This window comes from Arvicanthis niloticus, chromosome 18 (genome assembly GCF_011762505.2).
Source record: "Arvicanthis niloticus isolate mArvNil1 chromosome 18, mArvNil1.pat.X, whole genome shotgun sequence".
Taxonomy (NCBI): domain Eukaryota; kingdom Metazoa; phylum Chordata; class Mammalia; order Rodentia; family Muridae; genus Arvicanthis; species Arvicanthis niloticus.
This window is the reverse complement of record NC_047675.1, coordinates 20476137-20501912: the sequence shown is the minus strand read 5'-3', so window position 1 is coordinate 20501912 and position 25776 is coordinate 20476137. Positions and strand designations below refer to the sequence as shown.

Below are 25776 nucleotides of genomic sequence, written 5' to 3'. Positions count from 1 at the left end.
AATACGATGGGTGTAAAAACCAGAATGATCAGTCTTAAGATCTAACAAGAATCATAAAACTAAACAAAAGCAGTAAGAAATATTCATGAAAAAATAAAAATTGAAAAATAATTATATTCTGCTGTGGTGTCATGGGACTCTAATCCCAGCATTCGGGAGCTAGAGATCTGCAAAGTTAAAGGCAGCCTTCTGTATAATTGATGTATATAATGAGTCCCAGGTAACCAAGGACACCTAGTAGACCCTGTCTCAGAAAATAAAGAAACAAAGAAACAGAAACAAAGAAAGGAAAAAGAAAAGTGAAAAACAAAATAAAAGTAAACAAAACACAAAATGATATAAAAGTACAAGTGATTTAAAAATATATATTAGACCTTAGCTGATTTGTTGGGAAAGTTTTGAATTCTCTCTCTACCTGGGATGTGTCCTACAGCAGGCTGTGTTGGAGTGGTGTAGCAGGTACAATTTGCAGATACAGTCCAAACCCATCAGACTTGATGTGTGAGTTCGCAGATTCCTAGTAGAATTAGACAAAAATGCTTTTTGTATTGTGTTTCTTAGCTGTGCTAAGTTTAGCACTTTACTGGTCGGTTTTGCCTCGCATACCAAGAAAGTGATGGGAGCCTCCTCAAAATCCAGAGATCAGTTTCAGGTTTCTGGTGCTGTTTGAGGATATTTAGGAGATGTAGCCATGTTAGAAGAAGTATGCCAACAGAGGTAGGTTTTGATAGTTTAAAGCCTCTCATCGTTTCTAGTTCACTCTCTGCTGTGAGCTTGCATGTACGTATTATGAGCTTTTGACTTTCCTTTCCAAGCATCCTGCTTGCCAGGTGTCCCCATGGTTCTGCTCTGCCATCATGGACTTCTCTTTCTAGGGACACTCTCTCTTCCTTACATTGCCTTTGCTCTTTGTGTTTCATCACAACAACCAGAAGTAACTAATACAAACATTATGTCTAAACACACCTGCTCTGAAAGCAGTGAGATCATTAACAGAGAAGGTATACATTGGCAAGCCAGGCCACCTGGCAGAAATAGCATCAGAAAAGACATTGGCAGAAAAGTGGAATTAGAAAACTTCTAATCTTGAGAGCCTGTTTTCTAAAAAATGGCACTCCATGGAAGCTGGGAATTGTGTATTGTTCCCAGCTGGACAACTCTGGGGATGTAACATGCTCTTAATTTTCAAGCTTGTGGTGGGAATCCTAACTCAAGGCTTCTTCCTGACTCTATGCATCTGCTTGCTGGTGCTTACCTTGGGAAGTTCAAGGTGCACTGAACTAAAAGTGTTTGCATAAGAGGTTGGATGAGTTCATGGCCATTTTGGATCAGAGCATGGGTAGTGTCTTTAAAGATAAAGAAGAGTAAATTCTTAGTGGGTGTGGCTTGGAGGTCCTAACAAGCATCTGGGAGCTCTTTGGAGGAGGGAGAGCTTTATGTAATTATGCTAATGGCTATAGAGGCAGGTCCACAGCAAAGAGGCAGGAACACAGCTTTCTATTTGAGCAGCAGACACCTCCTTGTCTCCCAGAGCTCCTGTTCTTCTACCACCATGTGGCTCTGTGCTCTGGTCTGGGTTTCTCTTGCTGCTTGCCCAATATGGGGTAAGTTCTTTTGGATTACAAACACTGGGTTGCTCATTTGCAACTCTGTCCTCGAAATATACAGGGATATATATATATATATATATATATATATATATATATATATATATATATATGGCAGGCACAAAGGAGAGCAATAACCCTTGTACTGGCATAAGCTGGCTATTTTTATACCTTTAAACAGATTACTATTTAGTTGGCACTATCTTTAATCTCAGAAGGAAATGAAACCTTAGAAGATTCAAATGACTATCAATGGAGCAAGCCTAAAAGTGACTAAACCAACCATGAATCCAGGTTTGCTCTTTCCCCTCTGATGTGTTCTCTTGTTTTCTTGACTATCAGGACACTCATCCTCACCACCCGTGGTGGACACCACTCAAGGCAAAGTCCTGGGGAAGTACATCAGCTTAGAAGGATTTGAACAGCCAGTGGCCGTCTTCCTGGGAGTCCCCTTTGCCAAGCCCCCTCTTGGATCCCTGAGGTTTGCTCCACCAGAGCCTGTAGAGCCCTGGAGCTTCGTGAAGAATGCCACCTCCTACCCTGCTATGTAAGCCACAGGGATGGGAACTGTTTCCGTGGGTTTGTGCTGTGGGAAACATGTAATGTTAATTGGGGGTTTCTACCATGCCTTGGATCATTTAGTTCCTAGATAGAAGACATAAAAACTTTAAATTTATAGTAAGATTTTAAAGCACTAGAGCAGGGTAGGTATCTCATCTCTAAGTTATTTTTTTACATATCAATAACCCTGAGATATAAATAACCCTGGGCTGCTCTCACACCAATTGTCCAGCCCTCATGGACACACTTTCATGATTTATCTCCCCAATGGCATCTTATCCTCTCTCCACATTCTCTCCTATCTCTTCTCCCTCTCCTGCTTTGTCTCCTCCTGCTTCAGACACCAAGCCCAGGAACTGAAATTTTGTTTACCTCTCTTCCCACTATGGGCTGTAGGCATCACTATTAACAAATCAAGGATAATTTGGGAGACAAGTTTACATAGCATCACTTGCTATACCTGAGGATCCCCTCTTCCCTGAGTCAAAAAGAGTCAGTATTTAGCTTTACAATACATAGATAGCAACACACCAAACCTCACTGTGAGATCTCGGTGATGTAGGATGGAGACAAGGCAATCCTCTGACTAACTATATTAACAGCAATTACTGGTATCCCTGAGAGCATCATGAGTCCTTAAAGATGGTTTAGTTAAAAAGTACATTTGTAGTTTTCCAAACCATTTACTTAGCACAAACTTACTGAGAACCTATGGTGAAACAGTAATGTTCTTGATTTTCAGAAACCACTAAGGGAAACAAAACTGTATTGTTAATCTTTTATCTTATTTAATGGAAAGAGAAAATGAGAAGTATGTGGATCAAATATATAATATCCTAGAATATCCTCAATGATTTGGAGAATAGTAATTGATCGGATGAGGGGAATGAGAAGTGAGATGCTACAGTATTCTGATTTTAACTTTAGTGTTGCTTAGGAGTGTGGTGGATGTGGACTTGTGGGTGAAGAGAATAGTAAAGATGACTGCAAGTTCTCACACCCAGATCTACCTAGTTACCTACTCACAAGCAATTATCAAGGGTTTGATACATCACCACTGGCAACTGAGTGAACAAGCCTAAGTATTCCAGATGGCCTCACAGCCACCTCAGAGAACCTCAAACACCTACAAATGTCAGATCAGACAGCATTTGTGTCTTCCCCAAGGTTTCTCTGACATTTTCCAGAATTCTGAGTCTGGCTGCCTTTTTACCACTCCATGGCTTTCAACAGCAAATAATATCTGTTCTGTGCTGCATTTACATTATGCATGCAAAGTAAGACAGTATTATCACACACACACATACACAGAGAGAGAGAAGTGAAAGAGAGTTACAATCATGTGCAACTCAACAGCTCAGAGAGAACTGCTATTAACAATTGAGTTCATGCTTTCAAGGCCTTTGTCTGTGTAAATAAAACAGAGCTCATAAATACAGTGTTGGAGGTAACCTGGCACATTCATATATATGCATCAGCATCATATATATATATATATATATATATATATATATATATATATATATATATGGTAGGAAAATGTATTTTATATTTTAACATATAATATAATTGTATATAGTAACTATTATGATAATAAAATATGATCATGTTTGACATGTGAATTTCTATGTTTATGAATACAATGCACTATTCTGAGTGATGTAGTTTCCCTACAGAACAGAGAATTAGGCATTCCCAGGACAGAGATTTAGGCATCTCTACTTTTGATTGTTATTAGTGCCATGGTGGCCCTACACAGCATCACTTCTACACATCAGGGATGGTGAAAGCACACCTTCTCATTGCCAAGAGACATGGACTGTTGCTTATAATCTACCTGAAGTGTAAACACTGCCTAACATGATATTCCTGCCTCTGTGTCCTTGAGCCAGCTGTCAAACCGCTCTCTGCCTCCAATTCCTCAGCTGTAAAACAAAAACAATAATAGATGCCTGAGGCTGAACTGACCTTAAATGGCTTCAAATGCAAGGAGAACCTGAATATCTTCCTAATACTCTGGGAGAACTCAGTAACTGCTCTCAATCCCATGCTACACTGTAACTTTAAGAGCCTTTATCCAGAAGTTGACAATGGCTGTTGGAACAGGAAGATATTGGACCTTAGCAGGCCACTCAACATAACCTTTGGAGACTTTGCTCACTCCACCTGAACCTGGAAGCTTGGGGTCAAATTAGGAAAGGAATTTACATTAGGCCACACAGCACATCATCTTTGAGACAGGGCCAGAATTTAGCTTTCCTGAGGTTCTCCCACTACAATGTCCTCCCCTATCTCAATCTACAACAGGCTGCCTATCATTGTAGGTAACTCTCTTGGTTAATGAATGTCTTCTGAGAACTATAAATCATGTTTACCTGTGGAGGAGCATAATAAACTATGAACCACCATTCAAAGCCAAGAAGGACAAAGCCCTGTTCAGGCACTGCAAGAAGTAACATCTCCTGAGGGGTGGGGGGGTGGGGGGTCACCAGTTATCTTACTCCTTGGTCCAGAAAATCCCAAAATACTCAAGGTAGAAAAGATGTACCAATTGCTCCTCCCTCCATAGGACTTAGAGACCCTAGAGATTTCCAGGGCTCCCACCTCTCACATGGCAATGACTCCAGGGAAATAATAGGAACTACTTTTATAGATTCAAATCTCTCAGTGCATGATCAGGCCTGGATGGCATGCTCAGTCTGATGAAATCTCACACATTCTCTCCCCTCCCAGGTGCTCCCAAGAGGCATCTATGGCACAGCTACTCTCAGATATGTTCAAAACCAGAAAGGAGAGTGTACCTCTTGAGTTTTCTGAAGACTGTCTCTACCTGAATATTTACACTCCTGCCGACTTGACAAAAAACAGTCAATTGCCAGTAAGTGTTGGAACCATTGGACCAGACTTTAAGTTTGGGCATCTAGATTCATTCTACTAGGGTGGTAGCCATGTATGCCATGGCTGAAAGTAGGTTTGTAATTACTGTTGCCCTCAGAATGATGTTTGTCCTCATGGAAGTACATAACCTACATATGCAGTTGCTATAACTGCAAATAACAGAATTACACCGATATCTCATGTTTCTAGGAATGTGTAAGATTCATAACACATACCTCGACCCACATGGAGGAATAAGCAGATGAATAATATTGAGGCTCCATTTGCATGTATATATCTAATTAACCATCTGTAGTTCATGTCTCGGCAGACATGGGTTACTGATGAAAATGGTGTTGTTGTGTCTGATGTATAATGTATAGCTAGAAATAAGCCTGTGGTGATTTGAAGATTCCTAGTAGTGAGCCGAAGTTTCATCATGATGAGATGTTAGATGGGGCAGGGAGGTCAATAAATGCGTGGTTAATAATTTTGAGTAAAGGGTGGGGTTTTCGGATGTTTGTCATTCGGTTTCTATAGTTGAATTACAACAATGGTTTTTCATGTCATTAGCCACAGTTAAGTGCTGTGTCGAAATAATGACTAATTATATTTTTGTTTTAAGTGTATCATTTTTAACTGGGTGCCTTGGGTTAGCATTGAAACATTTACTATTTATGGAGGGCTTGGGATAATTATTAGTGAGTTCATGGGTTGTTTAATAGTTTTAGGGCTTGGGGGTTCATTTTTAGGGCTGATAGTGTTTTTAATTTATATAGGGGGTGATAGTTTTGTTTGGGTAGACAACTGCTATGGCTACTGAGGAGTATCCTGAGACTTGGGGTTCTAATTGATTACTTTTTAGTTTTTTTATTGTAGGATTTTTGTGAAGCTGTCTTTAATGTATTTGCTCGATTATTATGATGAGGTTGAGTTGGTTGATTTAGGTAACTTAGGTGATTGAATAATATATGATATTGATGATGTTGGTGTAATGTTAGAAGGTGATATTAAGGCTGCAGCAATATATAGTTGTGTGACTTGAATAATAGTAGAGGCTGGGTAATCTTTGTTTGATGGTATTTTTATTATCATTGAGATTACTCAGGACTAATAGAGTATAGGATAGTGAGGAGAACTAAGGAAATTAGGAATGAAATAAAGAATAATTTTATTATATATTTTTGATTGATTAGTAGTTTGGATGAGTTAGTGTGTATAGTTGAGGTGGAATTAGGGATTGGTTTTTCTAATCAAATTAAGTCTAAGGGATTAAATTAAGGTTTAGGGATGGTTTGAAGCTGGAGCTTAAGGATTGGTGGGGAAGTGCGCAATGCATAATTGGTGGAAAGTATCCTAGTGAGGCTGAGAATGTTGAGTACCGGTTCCTGGTGTTCATGTGGATGCTCATAAGGCCTGTGGAATGGGGAGACAGGTTTATTCTCAGGTCACCTGTGACAGCTTTATTGACAGATAAAAAATTTTACTCTCCCATGAAGGGGAGGGAAAAGGGAGGATGTTGGGACAATCTCAAAAGCATGTTCCTTGCCTGGAAACAGCACCCCAGGATTTCACTGTGGCCCATTTCCATGTCTGGCTGTCTTTGGCACAGTCCAATGACCAAATGATTCAGCATTTCATATGAAAACACAGTACAGAAGAAGGGGCAGGTTGCCAGGTACAGATGACAAGTTTGGGAAAGAGTTTTCTAGAGAAGGTAATCCTGGGTTTGTACCATGTCAGCACCCAACATACTTCTCGAAAACCCTCTATGTGAGGCCCAGGAATGGGTGACAAAGTTGTGGAAATGTATGCTAAGATTTGGTGTTATCTGTGTTCAGAAGTCCCTGGAAGTAAGCAAACAAACAAACAAACAAACAAACAAAACCCTTGGTGACTCCCACTCCTTAAGTCATAAAAAGTGAGCATCACAGGAGCCTGCCTTATCTGGCCTTCTCATGGGGAAAGGGACCCATGATGTTGTTTATAATGGACTTGGAAATAGAAGTACTACCCACCATGGATTTTTCTGGATATATGTCCTTGGGGAAGCTGTCAATCCTCTCTGTGCATCCAGTCCCTCATTTGGAAAATGGTAATAGCAATAAATGCCTGAGGATACTGTGTCTGAGATGGCTTCCTGCACAAGGAGAACATGCATCTGTTCATGATTCTCCATGGTTGTTATCAGCTCCACTCAACATTAGACCATTGACACCCTTTATCAGGAAGCCAACAGCAATTGTTGGAATAAGAAGATGGTAGAACCTTAGCAGGCCAGGCAATAAGACCTTTGGAAGCTTTACTCACCCTACCTGATCCACAGATTCAGGTACCTAAACAGTCAAATTTGGGGCCTGATCTGTTCCCACATACCCATGCTTTCAGGGACCATTCCAACTGATCTAAATAAGTACATCATAACCTCTTCAAGACATCATTAACCATTACACTCAGACTCAGTCTTCACTCCTAGATATGCAGGATTTAACTTTCTTGGAGGCTATAGTCATCCAGAGGGGAAAAAATTCTTGAGATCATGGAAACAGGAGACCCTCTAGCTTCAGACACAAGTACTAGAGCCCGAGTTCTGAGTATTAAACCTGGATCTGCCCTGAAAAAGATGAGAGAACAGCGCCTTTACTCAACCTCTCAGCCTGTTTCCTCACATTGGAATTGTCACATAAAAGTTCAATGAGTGACACACTAGATCACAGTTCTGCCTGAGAGCCAATATCCAGGCTGACACACTAGTCAGACCTACAGGAGGGTCTGCCTCATGATTCAAGAGCTGTCTCACTACACTCTGGTCATGGACTGCAGGTGTTGATCAGCTCAGCATCTGGCTGATAGGAACTAGCATCAGGATCAAGCCCTGCAGCATTCTCTTACTGGTTGTAGTTTCTTAGCAGGAAGCTTCTCCTCCTTTTCTTATCTGTCACACAAGAAAATATTATTCCTTACCATATGAAGAGGTTACTATTTATAGTGCATAGACCAGTCCTTGGTTCATTGTATCCCCAAGATATTCTCTCAAATTAATTGCATTATCACAATACTATTTTAAATACCCTCATTTCTTTCCTGATCTACATGCTATTTAAGTCAAAGAACATGAATTCTAAATTATTATATTCCTTCTTCTACTCAAGTTTCATCAGAGAGTCTGAAACACTGTAGATTCTGAGATAATGGTAGCCAAATGACCAATGACATCTTGAATGAAGTGGATGTGAGATGGGAGTAGCATAGTGGGAAGATTCAGGCTTAAGAACAGGTGCACTAGGAAGGGATGCCATTAGGGTAGCAGGTGTTTTCCCAGACAATCCCTGAACATAAAAAAAATTTAATGAGTTAAATAGGATGAGACTAAGATGAACCACAAAGTCTGTCTCTTGTTCACGTCCAGTTGCCTGAAGTTCTTTCTGTGAAATGATATGATTGCAGGCTGATGACAGCACCCTTGTCCTTTACAGGTCTCATGATAATCTCAATGCTGTGTCTTAGGAGGATGTGAGAGATGAGAAGAAAGGGTGGGGTTACCGAGTGTCATGTCATCCTGGACCTCATCTTGGAGAGTTTTAAGAGAAAAAAAAAGAGTCAGCCTTTTGCAATCTTCCTGGGAACTAGTGTGGTTTGGTCAATGACCTCCAGTCACAGCCTAGATACAGGCAAACAATTCAGACGAACTCAGTAGTGGTCCCAATTCTTCAATCTATTGTCTGTGTGGCTTTATTGTTGTCCAGGTAATGGTGTGGATCCATGGAGGTGGATTGATGATAGGTGGAGCATCAACCTATGATGGACTAGCTCTCTCTGCTCATGAAAACGTGGTGGTGGTAACCATTCAATATCGCCTGGGTATTTGGGGATTATTTAGGTAAGAGACTAGATTTTTCCTCTCTGCATATTAATTAGTCTTTGCTTTGGTTCATTTTGCTCAATTAATGAAACAAACACCCAAGATTGGCTAGATATTATTTCTCATTCCCAATAGTTACTGCTTCAAACAGGATATTCCCAGATGAAATGCTACCTTACAGACCCTCATTGGTCACATTGTATTTTTTCTGCTAGCTGACATACTCTCTTCTAGTCTACTTGATTCTGTTCTCCACTGTGAGCTGAGCATAGTCAGAGGTTTTGTTTGTCTTGTTCTTTATCTGTTTGGGCAATGTTGGATGCACTATGGCTCCTCAGTGCAGTACATAGTTTCTAGAATGAGTGTAGAGACCCACATAAAGCAACGCTGTTGGGAATACAAGCAGGTAAAGTCCCCCAGATGTGTGATGTACTGTCCAACCTGATTCTGAAAAGCTCATTGAACATCTCCAGGCTATCTGCCTCTTCTGACTTTTGCCCTGAAATCTCTGACCCCATTCTACCCTGTCACCTTGCAGCACGGGTGATGAACACAGTCCGGGGAACTGGGCTCACTTGGATCAGCTGGCTGCACTACGCTGGGTCCAGGATAACATTGCGAACTTTGGAGGGAACCCAGATTCAGTGACCATCTTTGGAGAGTCATCAGGAGGTGTCAGTGTCTCTGTTCTTGTAAGTATTCTTGTCACCATACCCCTTGCTGGGGATTGATATGGCTACTGGGGACTAGAGGTGGAATAAATAGGAGGGAACCTATTAAAAATCAGCCAGCCCAATACATCTTTCATTTAACACCTGTGTACAGGTTGACTCTATTTTCTGTACAGCATCAGATGATGAACAGCTTCAGGTGTATAGTTAGCTCTCTTTTGCTTATAAGCTTACTTTAGTTATTATTATTTATTTTTAGTCCTAGAGCCATGAACACCTCCAGCTTCTCTTCTCACTTGGTTGATCTCATTCTCCTTCCTAATCATTTTAATATTAGGTCTCACTCTACAAATTCTGAGATGCAATGATGGGTATCCACTACAAATGAGAGGAGAGGAGCAATAAGTTGGACCAAGTGTCCTTATTTTGGTTGAAGTTGCATCATTACATGAACAAAATTCAAGACCCAAGATCCGAGTGGGCCTTCCCCTGAGCTTAAGAAGGCAGCATCAGGTTATCTTACAGATGAAAGAAAAGAAGGTTAGGAAAGATGGAAGATCCAGTGGGGAAGGGTAGAGCAGAAGATGTGGAACACAGACATAGGCTGGGCACATGAAGTGTCTTGCTGCTGTGTGGAATTGATCCATAGGAACAGTGACAGAAGCTACAGATGTTCTGGGAGCTGTAAAAAAAAAAAAACTTACCTTCCTCAAAGTTGAGCAGATATTTAGCCATTGAACTAATACACACTGGCTTTCTACTTAATTTCTCAGAGGAAAAAATTAGAATATTAATCGGTTATTGTATTTGAGTTGCAATGTTTTAAAGTGTGAACGTTTGTTTGCACACAACATTAAAATAAATGATTAACTATTTCATGCAATATAGACATAAGTCTTAGTAAGAAAAGAACATGATCAGTATTTAGAAGAATGTAAGAAGAGGTGTGGGAAGGCTGACGACATGGCTCAGTGACTGACTGCCTGCACTTCCTCCAAAAAACCCAAGTTAGGTTTCTAGTGGCCACATCCACAGATAACAACCCCCTGGATTCAGAAAGATTTTTAAGTAAGGAAAAAACTCTATTAAACACCCAGTGAAGTATAAAGTCTGACATAACAACCTACTCAGGGATTGTCACATGGCTGTTACATTTTTTTCAGTCTTTTCTAAAGTTTCATATACATTCATGGACATATATAGAATTACATGAGATACCATACCTTTCTCTTTATTCATCATGCATCATCTATCCTCCATCCATAACCTCTGCCTCATTTTCTGTACATATGCAGCAATGTCGGCTTTTTAGTTCCTTTGTCCAAAAAAGGCTTCTTGTAATATACTAACATATAAATATTGTCCTTATTAGTAACCCCACTTCTATATTACTACCTGTCGATAATTGAGTAATACGGCATTATAAAAATGAATCTAATTTTTACATGAGTATATTAATACCCTAGGCTAAATACAATGTTTACTATTTGAAAAATGCATATACTTTCTGAGAAATGTTCACAGGTCTCTGTGATCTTTAGTGTTAGGATAAATTCTGAACATTGGAGAGTAAGACACTTTGTATGGGTACGCATTACCAAGCCTTTCATTGGTAATGTCTTTCCAATAGTTTGGATTTGCCATGATAGGTACTTGTAGTGCGTTTCCAGTCTGTCTCTGTCTCTGAATTCATGACACACTCTGCTGAGATGCTGCTGGGAAACATCAGAATAATAAGCTGTCCAGGAGTTGGGCTAGAATAGGTGAGAAGCAGTCTTATTCATGAAGCACCAAGGTCACCAAATGCATGGCTAGGAGATAGGGGGAGCCCTAAACAGCAAGTGTGCCATGATTCCTATGATCTGTGACTTTTCTCCTTACTATGGAGAAATAGCCATCAAAGCAACTTAAGGAGGAGTTTATTTTGATTCACAGTTTAAGGATGCAATTTACCACAGAATGGAAGTCATGACAATGAGAGCTTAGGTGATTGGTCACGTGAACCCATAAAGAGGATTCAGATCAGAAGCAAAAATGCTATTGCCCAACTCATTGACAGCTTCTGGTCTTCAAAACTATGTGTTTTAACATGTATGAGGAAATCAAACAAGTGTGATATCTTTCCAAGTGTAACAGAATTCATCTGTAGGAACTTGCAAGATCACAAGGGTATATGGGATGCAGACTGGGAAACTCCAGATTGGGGCAATCCACTTTAGTTTTGCTCAAACATCTGGGATTTAACTGTAGCTTGTTTTATTCTCTGGTTGCCTTTAGCTTGGTCAGATGAACCTGTAAGTCAGCATTCCTATGTAAATCAGGCCTAGGTATTGGATAGGAATGGTGCTGCCATAAGACATCTTCCAACATCAATTAATCTGATACAGAAACTCCCCCACAGATTTGTTAACAGGTTTACTCCTAGGTGATTGTAGATTTTCCCTTTTAATTTGATGTTAACCACAAAACTCATCTTAGGAGAATAAAATCTTCTCTCCCTGTCAGGTCTTGTCTCCTCTGGGCAAAAACCTCTTCCACAGAGCCATTTCTGAAAGTGGTGTGATCCTCACTTCAACCCTGGCCAAGAAGAATATCCAGACTGTGAATGAAGTAGGTCTCAATCTGGGCATATCTGCATTGCTTTCTGAGTTTTTCTTGGATCTCCTCTGGATTTTCTGACTGTGGGGTGTAGCTGAGATAATCAATTCTTAAAGTAACAATAGCTGGGCAGAAGGACTACCTTTTGGTTCAGAGCAAAGGCACATTCTGCGAGTTCTAATGTATCTTCATGTGAATCATGTTGCTCAGACGCCCTGTGATTCTGCACAGGAACTGGAATATGAGGATATCTATCTATATCTGTATCTATATCAATGTATATCTATAATCTATACACATACACACACACACAAACACACACATATTTGTAGCTCACCTGAAGCCAAGTAGTTAGTGAGCAGGAGAGGTAGTGTATGAAACCAAACAGACCTCAAATGGCCTCTTTTGATGCATTCAAGTTAGAGAACATGGTGCCCAGTGGGGTGTGTGTGTGTGTGTGTGTGTGTGTGTGTGTATGATGTGTGTGTGTGTAGGCATGTATGCACATGCACACTCGCACACAGACACTTGCAGGCACATAGGTGACATAACAAGCTCATCTCATTATTCCAATTAGTAACAAAAGCAATACTCTGTGGGATATAGTATCTACATCTGCTAATTTAGAGCAGTGGTTCTCAATATTTCTAGTCCTGAGAACCTTTAATTCAGTTTCTCATGTAGGGTTGACTCTCAACCATATGATTATTTTTGCTGCTACTTCATAACAGTAATCATGCTAATGTTGGAAATTGTAATGTAAATATCTAATATGTGGGATACATTTACATCTTTGCAAACTAAACCAAAGCGGTCAAAAGCCATAAATTGAGAAATGCCTATTTATGTACAAAACAAACCCTCTAGCACCTAACAAAATACAATGGGAGAAAAAACCTGGTGATGCATGACTATAATCCAAATACCTAGGGAAACAAAGACAGAAAGAAAAAATGAAAGATTGAGGTCAGCCTGATCTACGTTGTAAGTCCTAGGCTAGCCATAGTACTTAGTAGAATTTTATCACAAAAACTTCATAATCATCATCATCAACGTAAATAAGAATGAATGAAAGAAAAAAGAAGGAAGTAGTGAGGGGAGAGGTGGGGTGAATGGAAGAGGGAAAGCAGAAGGAGGAGAATAAACTAGAATCTACTGTCTACATTGACAGAACATATAGTCATTACTCTTGACCTCTGATGTTGCTTGTGATCTTTTTCAGATAATTGCTACTCTTTCTGGGTGTAATGACACCTCATCAGCTGCCATGGTTCAGTGCTTACGCCAGAAGACAGAGCACGAGCTCTTGGAGATCTCAGCAAGACTGATACTAGTGTGTATCCTTTATTCTCACCACTGTTCTGTGTCCTTGGCCCCAAACTATTTCTTTTGCTGTTATTGCTCTGGATAGACTCTAAGCGGACAATTTCTTAGCTCTTGGAAACAGTGTCAACACCTTGACCCCAACTGGGAATTTCATTTCCTATTTTGGAAACACCTTAAATGTCAAAACTTAGTCTAATTACATATCCCATGATGAAGAATTATATGAAAATCTTTCAAATTTATCAAAGCTTGCTTATTGAACATTCTTGTCACATTTTCATGAATAAGACTTTCCATAGTTTTAAAACCAAACACTACTATCATGACTTTCAAAAATATTCAATTAGGAGTTCTTCAGAAAAGTGTCACATATCTATGGGTTAATATATAAATTAAGTTATAACATAGTAGTAGCCAACATCTCTAGAATGTATGGTCCTAGGATAGCCGCCTATTTCCCTGTCATTCATCTATTCATCTGATTCATTCATTCATACTGCCAAACATTCTGTTCATTCATATCTTTTCATCAATTGGGTAGAAATATATCTATAATTTTCTTACTACATTTTCAGTATGTCCCTCATTCATGAATGAGCTGATAAACACATATCTTTCATTCCTTCAACCATCCAAACAATGTATCATTCTTCACCTATGAAAAAGCGTTTTTGTCTGTTTGTCAATATATACATACCACTCACCAATTGTATTATTTTTTTATTTTTGATATTATAATTACATTTCTCCCTTTGCTTTCCTCCCTTCAAATTCAAATGCAATGAGGAAGAAGCAGGCTTAAAGAAGTTACCAATGTAGAAGGGTCTGCTTCAGCTAAGAAAGTTGGATTATGAATCAACATGAGACATGATCAGTGAGCTCTGAACACTGGTCTTTTTCATTTTAATGTCTTGTGTTTATTTGTTCTTTTGAGACAGGATCTTACTCAGTAGTCTAGAAATTTGTGATCTGCCTATGTCAGCCTCCCAAATTTGTAGGTATAAACCTTAACACAAAGTGCAATGAAGAAATGCACTATAGAAACCAATGCCTGGGAAAGTGCAAGGAGATTGATGGGAAGGCTTTGCACTGCAGGAGGGCAGATCTCTGCACTGCAGGGGTCAGGTCTTTGCATTGCAGGCATTCTGCATCATACCAGGGACTGAGGAGTTAGATGATGAGATGTGGCTGGAGTAAAGAAATCTTTGAAGGAATTTCTGGCTAAACTTATTGAAAAGTAGGTTGTGGGGTGTGAGATATACAGAAGAGAAGATGTCTTTAGCTTCCCTGACTCAAGAGGACAAACCATGTGGCCCAACAAGCAGCTATCCATATTCCTGAGCAGTAGTGGCCCTTCTGTGGGTTTGATGGTTGCAGATGCCAGTGTCTTCCTTTGACTCCCAGGTGCCCATTCATGCAGGCCCTTCCTGTCTGTCTTCCTGAAATCTTCTGCCTCTGCTTTCCCTTTTTACTCTCTTTGCTCCTTGAGAATAAAAGCCATTTCCCTTCTTAAAAGCCCAACTTTGCTTACAACATTAAGTCCATACATTCCGTGCATTGAGATAGTACCCTCCCCTCAAACAGCTCTAAGCTCCAGGAAGGTGCCACGTATATTTCTGTTCTACTTTCCTTTCTGTTGCTGTGATTAAAACCCTCAGATCTAAAGCAGTTTGGTGGAGTAAAGGGTTTATTTGTGTTACACCGCTAGGCTATGGTTCATCATTGAGGGCAGACATGAAGCAGGATCTCAAACAGGCCTGTTCAGCTAAGGAAATAAATATAGCAGAATCTATGGAGGAAGGCTGCTTGCTGGCTCATGGAAAGACACATACTTAGCTAGTTTTCTTATATAGCTTAGGGAATGATGCTGCCCACTGTGGACAACAAAACACAAACCAATATTATTCTGATAGTTTCCTAATTGTGAATCCCTTCTCGGGTGAAACTAGGCTGTTAAAGGCTAACTAGGAATATATATAAATGAATTAGGTTTTATTTTGAAACATTTTAAACAATTAATTTTTGTTGTTTTCTGCCTGTCCACTTCTATATTTGTTACCTCAGTGTTCATAATAGCATAGAAATGGAATCACATGTCTGTCTACCAAGAGAAGAATGAATAATGAAATTATATTATGCATGCACAATGGAATTTTAGCAAAGTATAAAAATGTGCATATATTATACATAAAAAATATTTCTACTCTGAGACCCCCCCCCCAACACTATCTCAGAGAATTCCTCCAAGTCCAGGCCACTGTGACTTTCCTGAAATGAGCCCTGTACAAACGCTTCTAGCTCACTAGATCTATTTCCTTCCTACTGTTTAGAAATGCCCAGTCTTTTCTTCAGTTGTGTATGGTGTTCTTGCAAAGATACCACTCCAGATATCAAAAAGACTGGCTTTGTGTGTCTAGTGTGTCATCTACCTTCAGAAATCAGTTCCTCTCATGAGATATAGAATATTCTCTTTTCACTAATCAGCTTTTTTTAAGGTGGCAATGATTATGCCTAGGTAATATTTTCTATTTTCTATTATCAGCCTATAGGAGAGAATCTGCTGCTTGCTGTGGTATTTTAGTTCTCTAAATAGAAACAAGGTTTCAGGTCAGTCTTCTCAAGTGATGAGCTCAGTACTTCTCAAAGCCAACTATATATCCCAAGAAGCAAACAGACTTAGATATTAATAATTATAGGTAATCAGTCCTTATTAATAAGTGAGAATTCTCTCCCCAATTTCCTAGCACCATTGCATTGCCACTGCTGGCCCCCACCTCATAGTTCTGATCTTGAAGTCTCTTAGGCTCAGCCACTGTCTCTAGGGTTTCTGTGGCCATAGACACAGGGGTCTTTATGCTTATCAAGCTCTCAGACAAGCAAGGAGGCTCTGCACCCCTCTTTGATATGGATCAAAGGTATGATATTCATATGTACTGTATTTATGTTTTTTCTAGTACAATACCTCGATGTTCACTGTGATTGATGGAAAGGTGCTGCCAAAGGACCCAGAAGAGATCTTGGCTGAGAAGAGTTTCAATGCTGTGCCCTACATAGTGGGCTTCAACAAGCAAGAGTTTGGTTGGATTATTCCAACGGTGAGAATATACAGACCTTTTAGATACACTCTACAGAAGCTCAATAATCATCCTCCCTGTTCTGATCTTGGGCTTGGGCACCCAGATGACTACCATTCAAAGACGCTTAAAACTTTCCATGTAAACTTGTTCTGAGAGTCCTTGATGAAGTTCTTTGGAGTGCTAATTTATATCTGGGCCAGAGGAAGGATTAATAATTGGAAACATTCTAAAGTAATTTTTCAAGAGGACTTAGGGCCCTGACTGACCACCATCAAACTCAGCAATGCTGAGACCTCTCAAGTAGGCATTTTAGGGCCCTGGTATCAGACTGCACTGTGGCTTCCAGTGCTAAAAGACACACTGAGACCCAAGCAGTTCTCTGAGTGCAAATGTGGACAGGGTCAGCACATTTCCAGAGTTCTGCAGAAGGACCTCATGGGGCATCACAGAAACATAGACACAAACACAATGCTAGGTCTTCTTTCCCATGTCACTGGAGTCTGAGGGTGTGTGGCCTGTGTCCTCTGTCCCTGAGCTTTTGGCTTCTACATGACGCTGACCTGAATGCTCTACTGTCTTGATTCGACTCCTAGTGTAATAAATACAGTCACTTGACTGTGTTCTTTGTATGGCTTAGCTTTATTCATATAAATTTATTTCTTTTGCTTGTTGATTTTTTTTTCAGAATCATAAACTCCCATATCTGTTAGCACTGTCCCCTAAGCACCTTTATTTCATTGGGTTTTCTTGGTTGGTCTGTTTGGTTTTTCTTAATTTACTGGGATTCACTAATGTTTTACCATGTGTTTAACAGATGATGGGAAATCTACACTCTGAAGACAATATGAATGAGAAAATGGCCAGTTTCCTCTTGAAGAGGTTCCACTCTGAACTTGTAAGAGTCTAGGGAATCATGGGAATTGGTTGGGGGAAAAAGAGTCTGTTATATATTTTAAGCACTGACAAATTCAATGGCTTCAAACCATGGTGATGACTGGGATACCCCATCCCACTTTTCTACTCCATCTTCTTTGAATCCCAATGTAACAAACTTACATTCCTTGTTCACCAATCAAAGCTCCCCATATGTTCAGGACAAGTTTCTAGGGGGAAAAGATTTATTTGGAAATCTTTATACCTGGAAAGAGTGATTCTGTGACCAACAAAGACCATCAGGTTTATACATTAGAGGTCTAAGACCAAGTAGTTAGAAAGAATATCAGATAGTTGGGTATTGTGACTGTTACAAATTGTAGATTCCCTGCTTTTCTGATGCACGAGATACTGTTATCAGTAGATCGATGAATAGATATACTGGACTCTGTACAGCTAAAACAAAATATTTGCTGACTAGCCACCCTCATGAATCATGTCTCTTTTTATTCCATTCCCTAGATGTAGCCTATTCTACTTGCTAGGGTACAAAAGGTGTCTTTCACCTATAGAACAGGGGATGATACTGAATATTGACTTCCTCTAGAGACAACTGGCCATACTATTCACTAGACAACAGTTTCTATGCTGTCAGGTAGTACCAGGCAAAGGGGTCTTTTTCAACACAGCAAATGAAAGAACATAATTATCAGACACCTGACCTCCAAATGTAATGACATACAGCAGGTGGATCTAAAAAAATCTTCCCTAGTATAGCAGGCTAGTTTGGCACAAAGCCCAATTGGTCCATGAGTCATGACTTCATCTTAACTGCAGCAGGTGCATTGAATCCAGGTGGGAGTGGTCATTTTCTGATCCATTTTAGAACATCTCTGAAAGTATGATTCCAGCAGTCATTGAGAAGTACTTAAAAGGAACAGATGACCCTGGCAAAAAGAGAGACCTTCTCCTGGAAATGTTTGGAGATATATTTTTTGGTATCCCATCTGTGCTATTGTCCCATAGCCTCAGAGGTGAGTCTTATGTGAGTCTTATGTGTTAAATTAGAGGACATGAACACAATAACATGTCTATGATTTACCCACTTCTCAGCACAGTTGTGTGTGTGTGTGTGTGTGTGTGTGTATGTATGTATGTATGTATGTATGTATGTATGTGTGTAGGTGTGTCTGTGTTTTTGTGTCTATGTGTTTATATATGTAGATATACCTTTATAGACCATAAAGTTAGGAATGTAACTCAGTTGATAGAGTGTCTGACTGGAATGTAGGATACCCTGCATTCAAGCCTGAGTAACCTTATAAGTCAGACCTAGTGGTACATGTTTGTAATTCCAGCATTTAGGAGCCGGGGAGAGAAGACTAGATCTTCTTTGGCTACAGAGGGAGTTTAATTCCAGACTGTGTTACATGAAGTATTTCCTTGCAAAAACCAACCCCCCCCAAAAAAAATGAATAAAAATCCAGGGTCAGGAACAGGATTAACTTTCAACAGAGCCCCTTCCTAATGAGAAAGTCCAGAAAAAGTAGAAAGAAGCATGAGGAGAGGAAGTGTAGAGACCTTCAATTTCCTTGGTATGCCTTTGTCTATCTTGGTGTGCACTGGTTAGGGATGGTGAGAACTGGGTTTGGATCTCTCACAGGATTGTCCATCAGTAACTCAGGCCTGCATAGACAGAGTGGAGACTACACATAGTTCTTCCTAAAGTAGGCAAGATTCTCTCGTGCCTATGCATTCCAGCAAATGACTTGTGAGTGCTGAGAAGGAACGTACGTCTTAATGTACATACCCATAGAACCGGCTTTAAGTTGATAAAAAAATACTTTGATTTCATATAACAAATGTACAATTTTATCTTTTTCATTTAAAAATATTTTTTTAGTTTATGTGTATGAGTTTATTTGCCTATAAATCTGTGCACCATAATTTGTGTCTGGTACCAACAAAGGCCAGAAGAGTTCAGCAGATTCTGGAGCTTCAGTTAAGAGATTGTGGTAAGTTGCTGTGTGTGTGCTGAGATCTGAACTCAGGTCCTCTGGAAGAGTATTCAGTTCTTTTCATCATTGAGTCATCCCTCCAGCCCAGATTTTTTTTATATATTTTTTTGTGTCACAGTTTATATCTTTTTTGAATGAAAAATTTAACGCATATTGTTAGCAATATTTTTGTACAGAACTTCTGTGCTACATTATAAAAAAAAATGCCCTAAAAATTAAGATTACCATCTCAAATTGTCCTGAACATGGCTTCACAAGTTTCCTCCACTGACCTCCATGTTATTCATCAATACACTTATCTTTCAGTTTAATGGAACCCAGCAAGTGCTCACAAGGCGGCAGCAGAGACAACAAGCTCCACAAGTTTTTCTCTGGGAAACTGATATCTCTCCCTCATTTCCGAAATACATCTTAGCACTCGAGATGCTCAAAACAAGGATGAGTATGAGCAGGTGCAGATCTTCTCAGAATTAAAGGGCACTATGTGTCATCACTGAACATAACCAAGTGCTAACTGCCTGCATTGCATCCACTCATTCTGCATTCCATAAACATCAGGCTCACATCCCAGGTCTACCTCAACCAGCTGTGCAAAACAAGCAGGTCACCAGGCTTTCCAAAATCTGCTTCTGTCCTATACTAGGAACCAATGGTTTTCTTCAGGAATGAAGACCTCAATGCCACCCAGGTCTTTGTCTGATAACATGAACCATATGCAAATCCATGTCTCCTCAGATGCTGGAGTGCCCACCTACATGTATGAGTTTCAGTATCGCCCAAGCTTCGTGTCTGACAAGAGACCCCAGACGATTCAGGGAGATCATGGAGATGAAATCTTCTCTGTATTTGGGACTCCATTTTTAAAAGGTATTGGGTCTTGGCCAGGTGTGCTCTGGGAGTCAGGAGGACTGGGTTCTCCTGTCTTGGTTTGGGGGTCTTCAGCAAGTTTCTCCTTTTCTCCTAATGTTAGTTTCCTGGCATTTTATAGCAGAACTGATCTCCATTAGGTAGTCCCCAAACATTCTCCTGTTCTATCACACATAAAGATAGGTCATGTGTACCCAGCCATAGTCATTCTAAGAATCATGACCTGAGGTATCAATAAGAGAGGTGGTGGATCACCCACAAAGTCTAGGTCTAGATTACCACAATTTAATTTCTCACAATATGTTGAAGTGTTGCATGATCTATCTATTTATCTACCTAAATATATCTCATACATACAATGTATATTTTCCTTTTATTGAGCATAGACTCTTCTCCTCCCATACTATATTCTGATTTCAGTTTCCCCTCCCTCACCCACCCAAGTTCCTCCACACCTCTTCTCCCATGTAGCTCCACCCACTTTCTGTCTCTCATTAGAAAACAAACAGGCTTCTAAGGAATAATAATAAAATAAATATAATAAAAACTAACACATTGGAAAAGGATAAAACAAGCTGAAGGAAAAGAGCCCAAGAGAATGCACAAGAAACAGAGAATTTCTCATTTGCACACTCAAGAATTCTATTAAAACATTGACATGAAAGCCATAATATATATTCAGGATCTGTAGGATGAAAGAAAAAAGAAAAATACATATCAATAAAAATAAATAAAAGTAAAAGTAACATGTTGGTTTTTAAATAAAGGCGGAGCCTTAAAATGTCATAAGAAAACCAACTACCCATGTAAGGTAACCTGGACTGTTGTCTGTTAACTCCTCTCAGCTATTTCTAAATAAAATATGGAAAACACCCTAACAATAAACTCAACACCATGAATTTGCTATAGTCCCTTAACTCATAGGCTAACCATCCCAAATCAGTTAAAAAAGTTAAAGAAGGACTGGGTCTAAGCCTTGTATTCCTAATGTGTTATACAGGCACAATGCCCATGAGAGTATCAATATTCATCTCACTTTTATATCAATAAGAAGCCCGTACCAATGAAAACCTTAAATTTGAAATCAAAGTAAATTTTTTATCATTTAAGAAATTATAGCTTCATCTTGATATTAATTATACAGATTTCTACCAATAGGTTATGGCTATGCAATAAGTCCTAGCTAGTCCTCCCTGTTCCAACAAATCCACTACTTTTCCCTAGAAAGACAGACCCATATTAACCACCTTACTCCCCAAGCCCAGGGAATAGGGGCGCTGACTCTTCTTTAACTTCTTCAAGCTGATTACTGGCATTGAGATATTAGAAGGGGTTGGGGGGAAGAGTAAATTGACAAGCCTCTGACGCTGTGTCTTCACTGCATCCAGATGGAATTCCAGGACATCGGAGGTTTGGACAGGTCTGCTCAGTATGCTTGATGAGTAGATACACCAAGGCTGTGTATTCTGCAATATACAATTCTCAGAACAAGTTTTAGTATCAAAAAAAATTTTTTTTCCTAGAGGGCTGACATTTTTTTCAAGATGTTGGTTCTAACAACTTTTCTCTTTTTTTTCCTTTTTAAAATTGGTTGTAATATTTACATTTCAAATTTTATCCCCTTATCCCATTCACCCCACCACCCAGGAACCCCTTATCCCATCCCCCCTCTTTGTGCTTCTATGAGGGTGTGATTTTCCAGTTTCTATGATGTTGTTTTCATTAACGTAAACTGCCTCCTAAATTTCTAAATCCTTCCTTTTGTGTTATTAAGTCTCCTATTAGGACTATCTTGTACCACACTGGTACAATTAGGAATAAGTATGCTCTAATTGTATTGTGAGAAAAAAGTTTTATTTTAACAGGAAGGGTGATATGTAGGAGGAGCTAAGGGGGAAGGAGTACCGAGAGGAAGAGATGGAGTAAGGAGGAGAGAAGATGAAGGAGAGAAGTTAGGTGATGAGAGAGAAAGAGAGAGAGAAAGAGAGGGGGGGGCATGGAGGCAGATGTTCACATGTCTCCACCAGTCAAAGATAGTTTATATATCTAGGTTGGGTATTGGGTTACACTTCTGATTGAGCATTACCAAACTTATAAAGCCTTTGATTAATATTTTTTAAAAATTGTATAAAAGCAAAAAGGAAAAGGGGGCATGGGATAGGGGATTTCTAGGGAGGGGAAATGGGGAAAGGGCATGGCATCTGAAATGTAAATAAAATATAAAAAAAGAAAATATATTAAAATAAGAAAAGAATAATTTTATGTACAGTAACTTTATAGATTACATTATCAGAAAAGATTTGTTTCATTTTAAAATACTTTATTGCAAAAATTTTAGATTTGATAGCAAAAATGCCCTAATAGTTTCAAATGTTCACATCCATCTTCTCTCTAGTCTGTTTCCCAATGTATTTAGTGTTTGCCTTTTATTATAGACTTACTATTTAAGCTCTTCAACATGGTGATAGGTATATTCTTACAGTGTGATATTATTACTAGAAACAAATTAAAGAGTACATTCCTAAAGAAAAATAATAATGTCATAAGAAGACCAAAAACCTCCAGAGATGTCACTGAGTTTGTTCCACATTGGCCATCTCCTGTACGCAGCCTAACCTTAAAAGAAGTTTGTTTCCTCAGTAAGACTCCCTTGGAGGAAATTAAATTTTCATTTGCAAGTGGTTATCAATTAAAGATGGCTACTGGGTTAGGGATGGGGCAAGTGTCCACTTTTTTCAGCTCTAGGCTGCCATCTGGTGGACGACTGTGAAGGCACCGTGTGTGCTGCCTCAGTCTGTGAGTTCACATGTGTGTCCATCCTGTTGATTCTAGGGTCTTGTCTCCTTACTGTCCTCCACGACCTCTGACACTTATATTCATTCCATCTCCACCTCAGAAGTGCTCCCTGAATCCTACAGAGAGGGATTTGGTGGAGACAACACATTTAATATTCCAGAACATTCTCTGATTAATGTCTGGCTGTAGGTCTCTGTATTTGTTCCAATATTCTGCTGGAGGAAGCTTCTTTGATGGTGACTGTGCAAGAAACTGATCTATGAGTATGGCAGAAAGCAATTAGGAATCTTTTTGTTGCTACATTTTAAATTTTATTTATATATTAACTTTTTTTGTTTTTTACAACAGTAGTATTTGCCTTTGCCCAGGGCCTTGGGCTATCTAGTTTCAGGTTCTTCATCATTCAAGCAGTGACAGGTATGGGTTCCATCATCTTATGGAATGGACCTTATGTCAAATCAGACATTGGTTGCTTGCTCCCACAAGTTTTGTGCCATCTGGCAGACATGGCATCATTGTAGATCAAAGGGGTTGTAACTGGCTTGGGGTTTGTGTTGCTCTTTGGGGAACATTAGAACACCTTCCTGTACCAAAGACACTAGACTGGAGTGGTGAAGGCTTTCTGTAGGCACTACCTTGACATCTCTGTGGTCAAGGTAGTGAATTGTATGGTTATTGTCTTCAGCAATGGGGCCTCCCATTAACCTGTGGAGAGCAACCTAGAGTTATGATAAGAGACTGGGTTGTTTTGGGTTTCCCATGAGACCCCTTTGGACAACATCTCAATGGGATGTAACCCAATCCTAGTACTGGAAGCTTCTTTTAGTGACAAGAGTTTGGAGTTTTGTCTCTGCCCTTACTTGTCATCAATTTTATTTAGATTGACTTCATGTATGCAGACATTTTAGGGAGCTTTGACTGTATTAGGTTTCCATTCTACATCTCAAATGGCCCTTAATTTAACTGCCTCTCCCCACATTACCTTCCTCATCCTCTTCTTGCCTCCCTCTCTTCACTTGATCATCTTATTTTCACCCTTCTCCTTACCCTCATCTTTCCATAACTGTCTGTTTTACTTCCATTTCCCAGAAAGTGTGGCTGGCACCTTCACAGGAGATCTATGATATAGTTAATAACATGATGTTTAAATTTAAATTTGTGTGTGTGTGCAAAAATGTATGTGTGGGCCTTTCAGTGTGTTTACATGTGTGTATGTGTGTAAGTGCACATGTGTGTATGTATGTATATATGTGTATATTTATATGTGTGTAAGTGCATGTAAGTATGTGTGTTACTGTGTGCATACCCTTGTTTATAGAGATCAGAGAACAACTTGTGGGAGAAGTTTCTTACCTTCAACTCTGAGTCTGAGCAGTACAACTCAGATTCTAACATTTTAATTGTGGCAAGTGCCTTGACCCACTAAACCATTTCTCCAGCCCAATAATGTGTTATTTTTAAAAAAATCTTTTCACGGATGTATTTAGTATCTTAACCCTTATCATTTGCTACTTATGGGAATTTGCTAGCTGAAATAGTTTGTAGTTCTGATACCTTTTATAGTCTATTAATAATAATACTGTGTGTAAGTGACTCAGAAACAAATCTCCAAAACAAAGGGCACTCTGAATATGACATTTTGACCCCAAAGAAGAAAGGGAAGGTAGATGAACATGAACAACAAAGGAGACTCAGGGTGCATGCACACATCCCCACTGCTGGGTCACAGATCAGTCACTCCCCTGAATCCCCAAACATGCACAGTGAATATCCAGGGTCTTCTCACATTGGAGCTGTTGACAGAGTGGTTAAGAACTGAGCATCTCTTTCTGCCTTTCTAACAACCTCCCAGATGAAGCTACATCTGGTTCACACTTCCACCAGCAAAACTTTTTTCCCTTCTCCACAGAGGGTGCCTCAGAAGAGGAGACCAACCTCAGCAAGATGGTGATGAAATTCTGGGCCAACTTTGCTCGAAATGGGTGAGGCTTGTGGCAAAGATTAAAAGGCTGGATAGGGTGTGGCTGGGCATACCTTTTAGAAAAGATGACTTCTGAAGTCTGAGTGATAAAAGACCTGACCATTCTGTGAAACCTCAGTGTTCTATATTCAGAGTTTTCTAGAACCAGAAGGGCCGTTCAACAAGATGTAAGCTCTATATGGAGGTTGTCAGAGTCTCTGCTGAGATAAACCATGGATGCATTCAGACCTCAGAGAGATGGAGGGCCACAGAGCAGTCTTGAGCAATTCTATTTGATTCTGTTCCCAGGAACCCTAATGGGGAGGGATTGCCACACTGGCCACAGTATGATCAGACTGAAGGTTATCTGCAGATTGGAGCCACCACCCAGCAAGCCCAGAAACTAAAAGGGGAGGAAGTAGCTTTCTGGACTGAGCTCCTGGCTAAGAATCCACCTCAGAAAGAACACCCTGAACATACAGAGCACACTGAACACAAATGAATGGGAGGTCCAGCCAGCTCAGGACCAGAGAAGCAAAGATGGAGCTATTCCACAAAGGATGGCTATTCACCAAAGATGGATCTTACAGAGGAAACTGCACAACTATACAGTGGGGATATTTGTATCTCAACTTGAAAATAAATTTCCTTTTAGAAATCAAATCAGGAGTTGTGTCTTGGCC

At 39.7% G+C, this 25776-nt stretch overlaps 1 protein-coding gene across 1 annotated transcript; it reads left to right on the top strand.

The window, feature by feature from the left end:
* The first annotated feature begins 1444 nt into the window (after window positions 1–1444).
* Window positions 1445–25756, top strand: LOC117722885 (carboxylesterase 1C). Its single transcript, XM_034522152.2, has 13 exons — window positions 1445–1604; window positions 1950–2154; window positions 4902–5046; window positions 8792–8925; window positions 9446–9599; window positions 12084–12188; window positions 13399–13509; window positions 16457–16597; window positions 17394–17474; window positions 18339–18486; window positions 20206–20337; window positions 25043–25115; window positions 25403–25756. Exons 1-13 carry the CDS (start codon window positions 1445–1447, stop codon window positions 25593–25595), a joined length of 1782 nt encoding a protein of 593 aa, XP_034378043.2. The 3' UTR covers window positions 25596–25756.
* The last annotated feature ends 20 nt before the right edge of the window (window positions 25757–25776 follow it).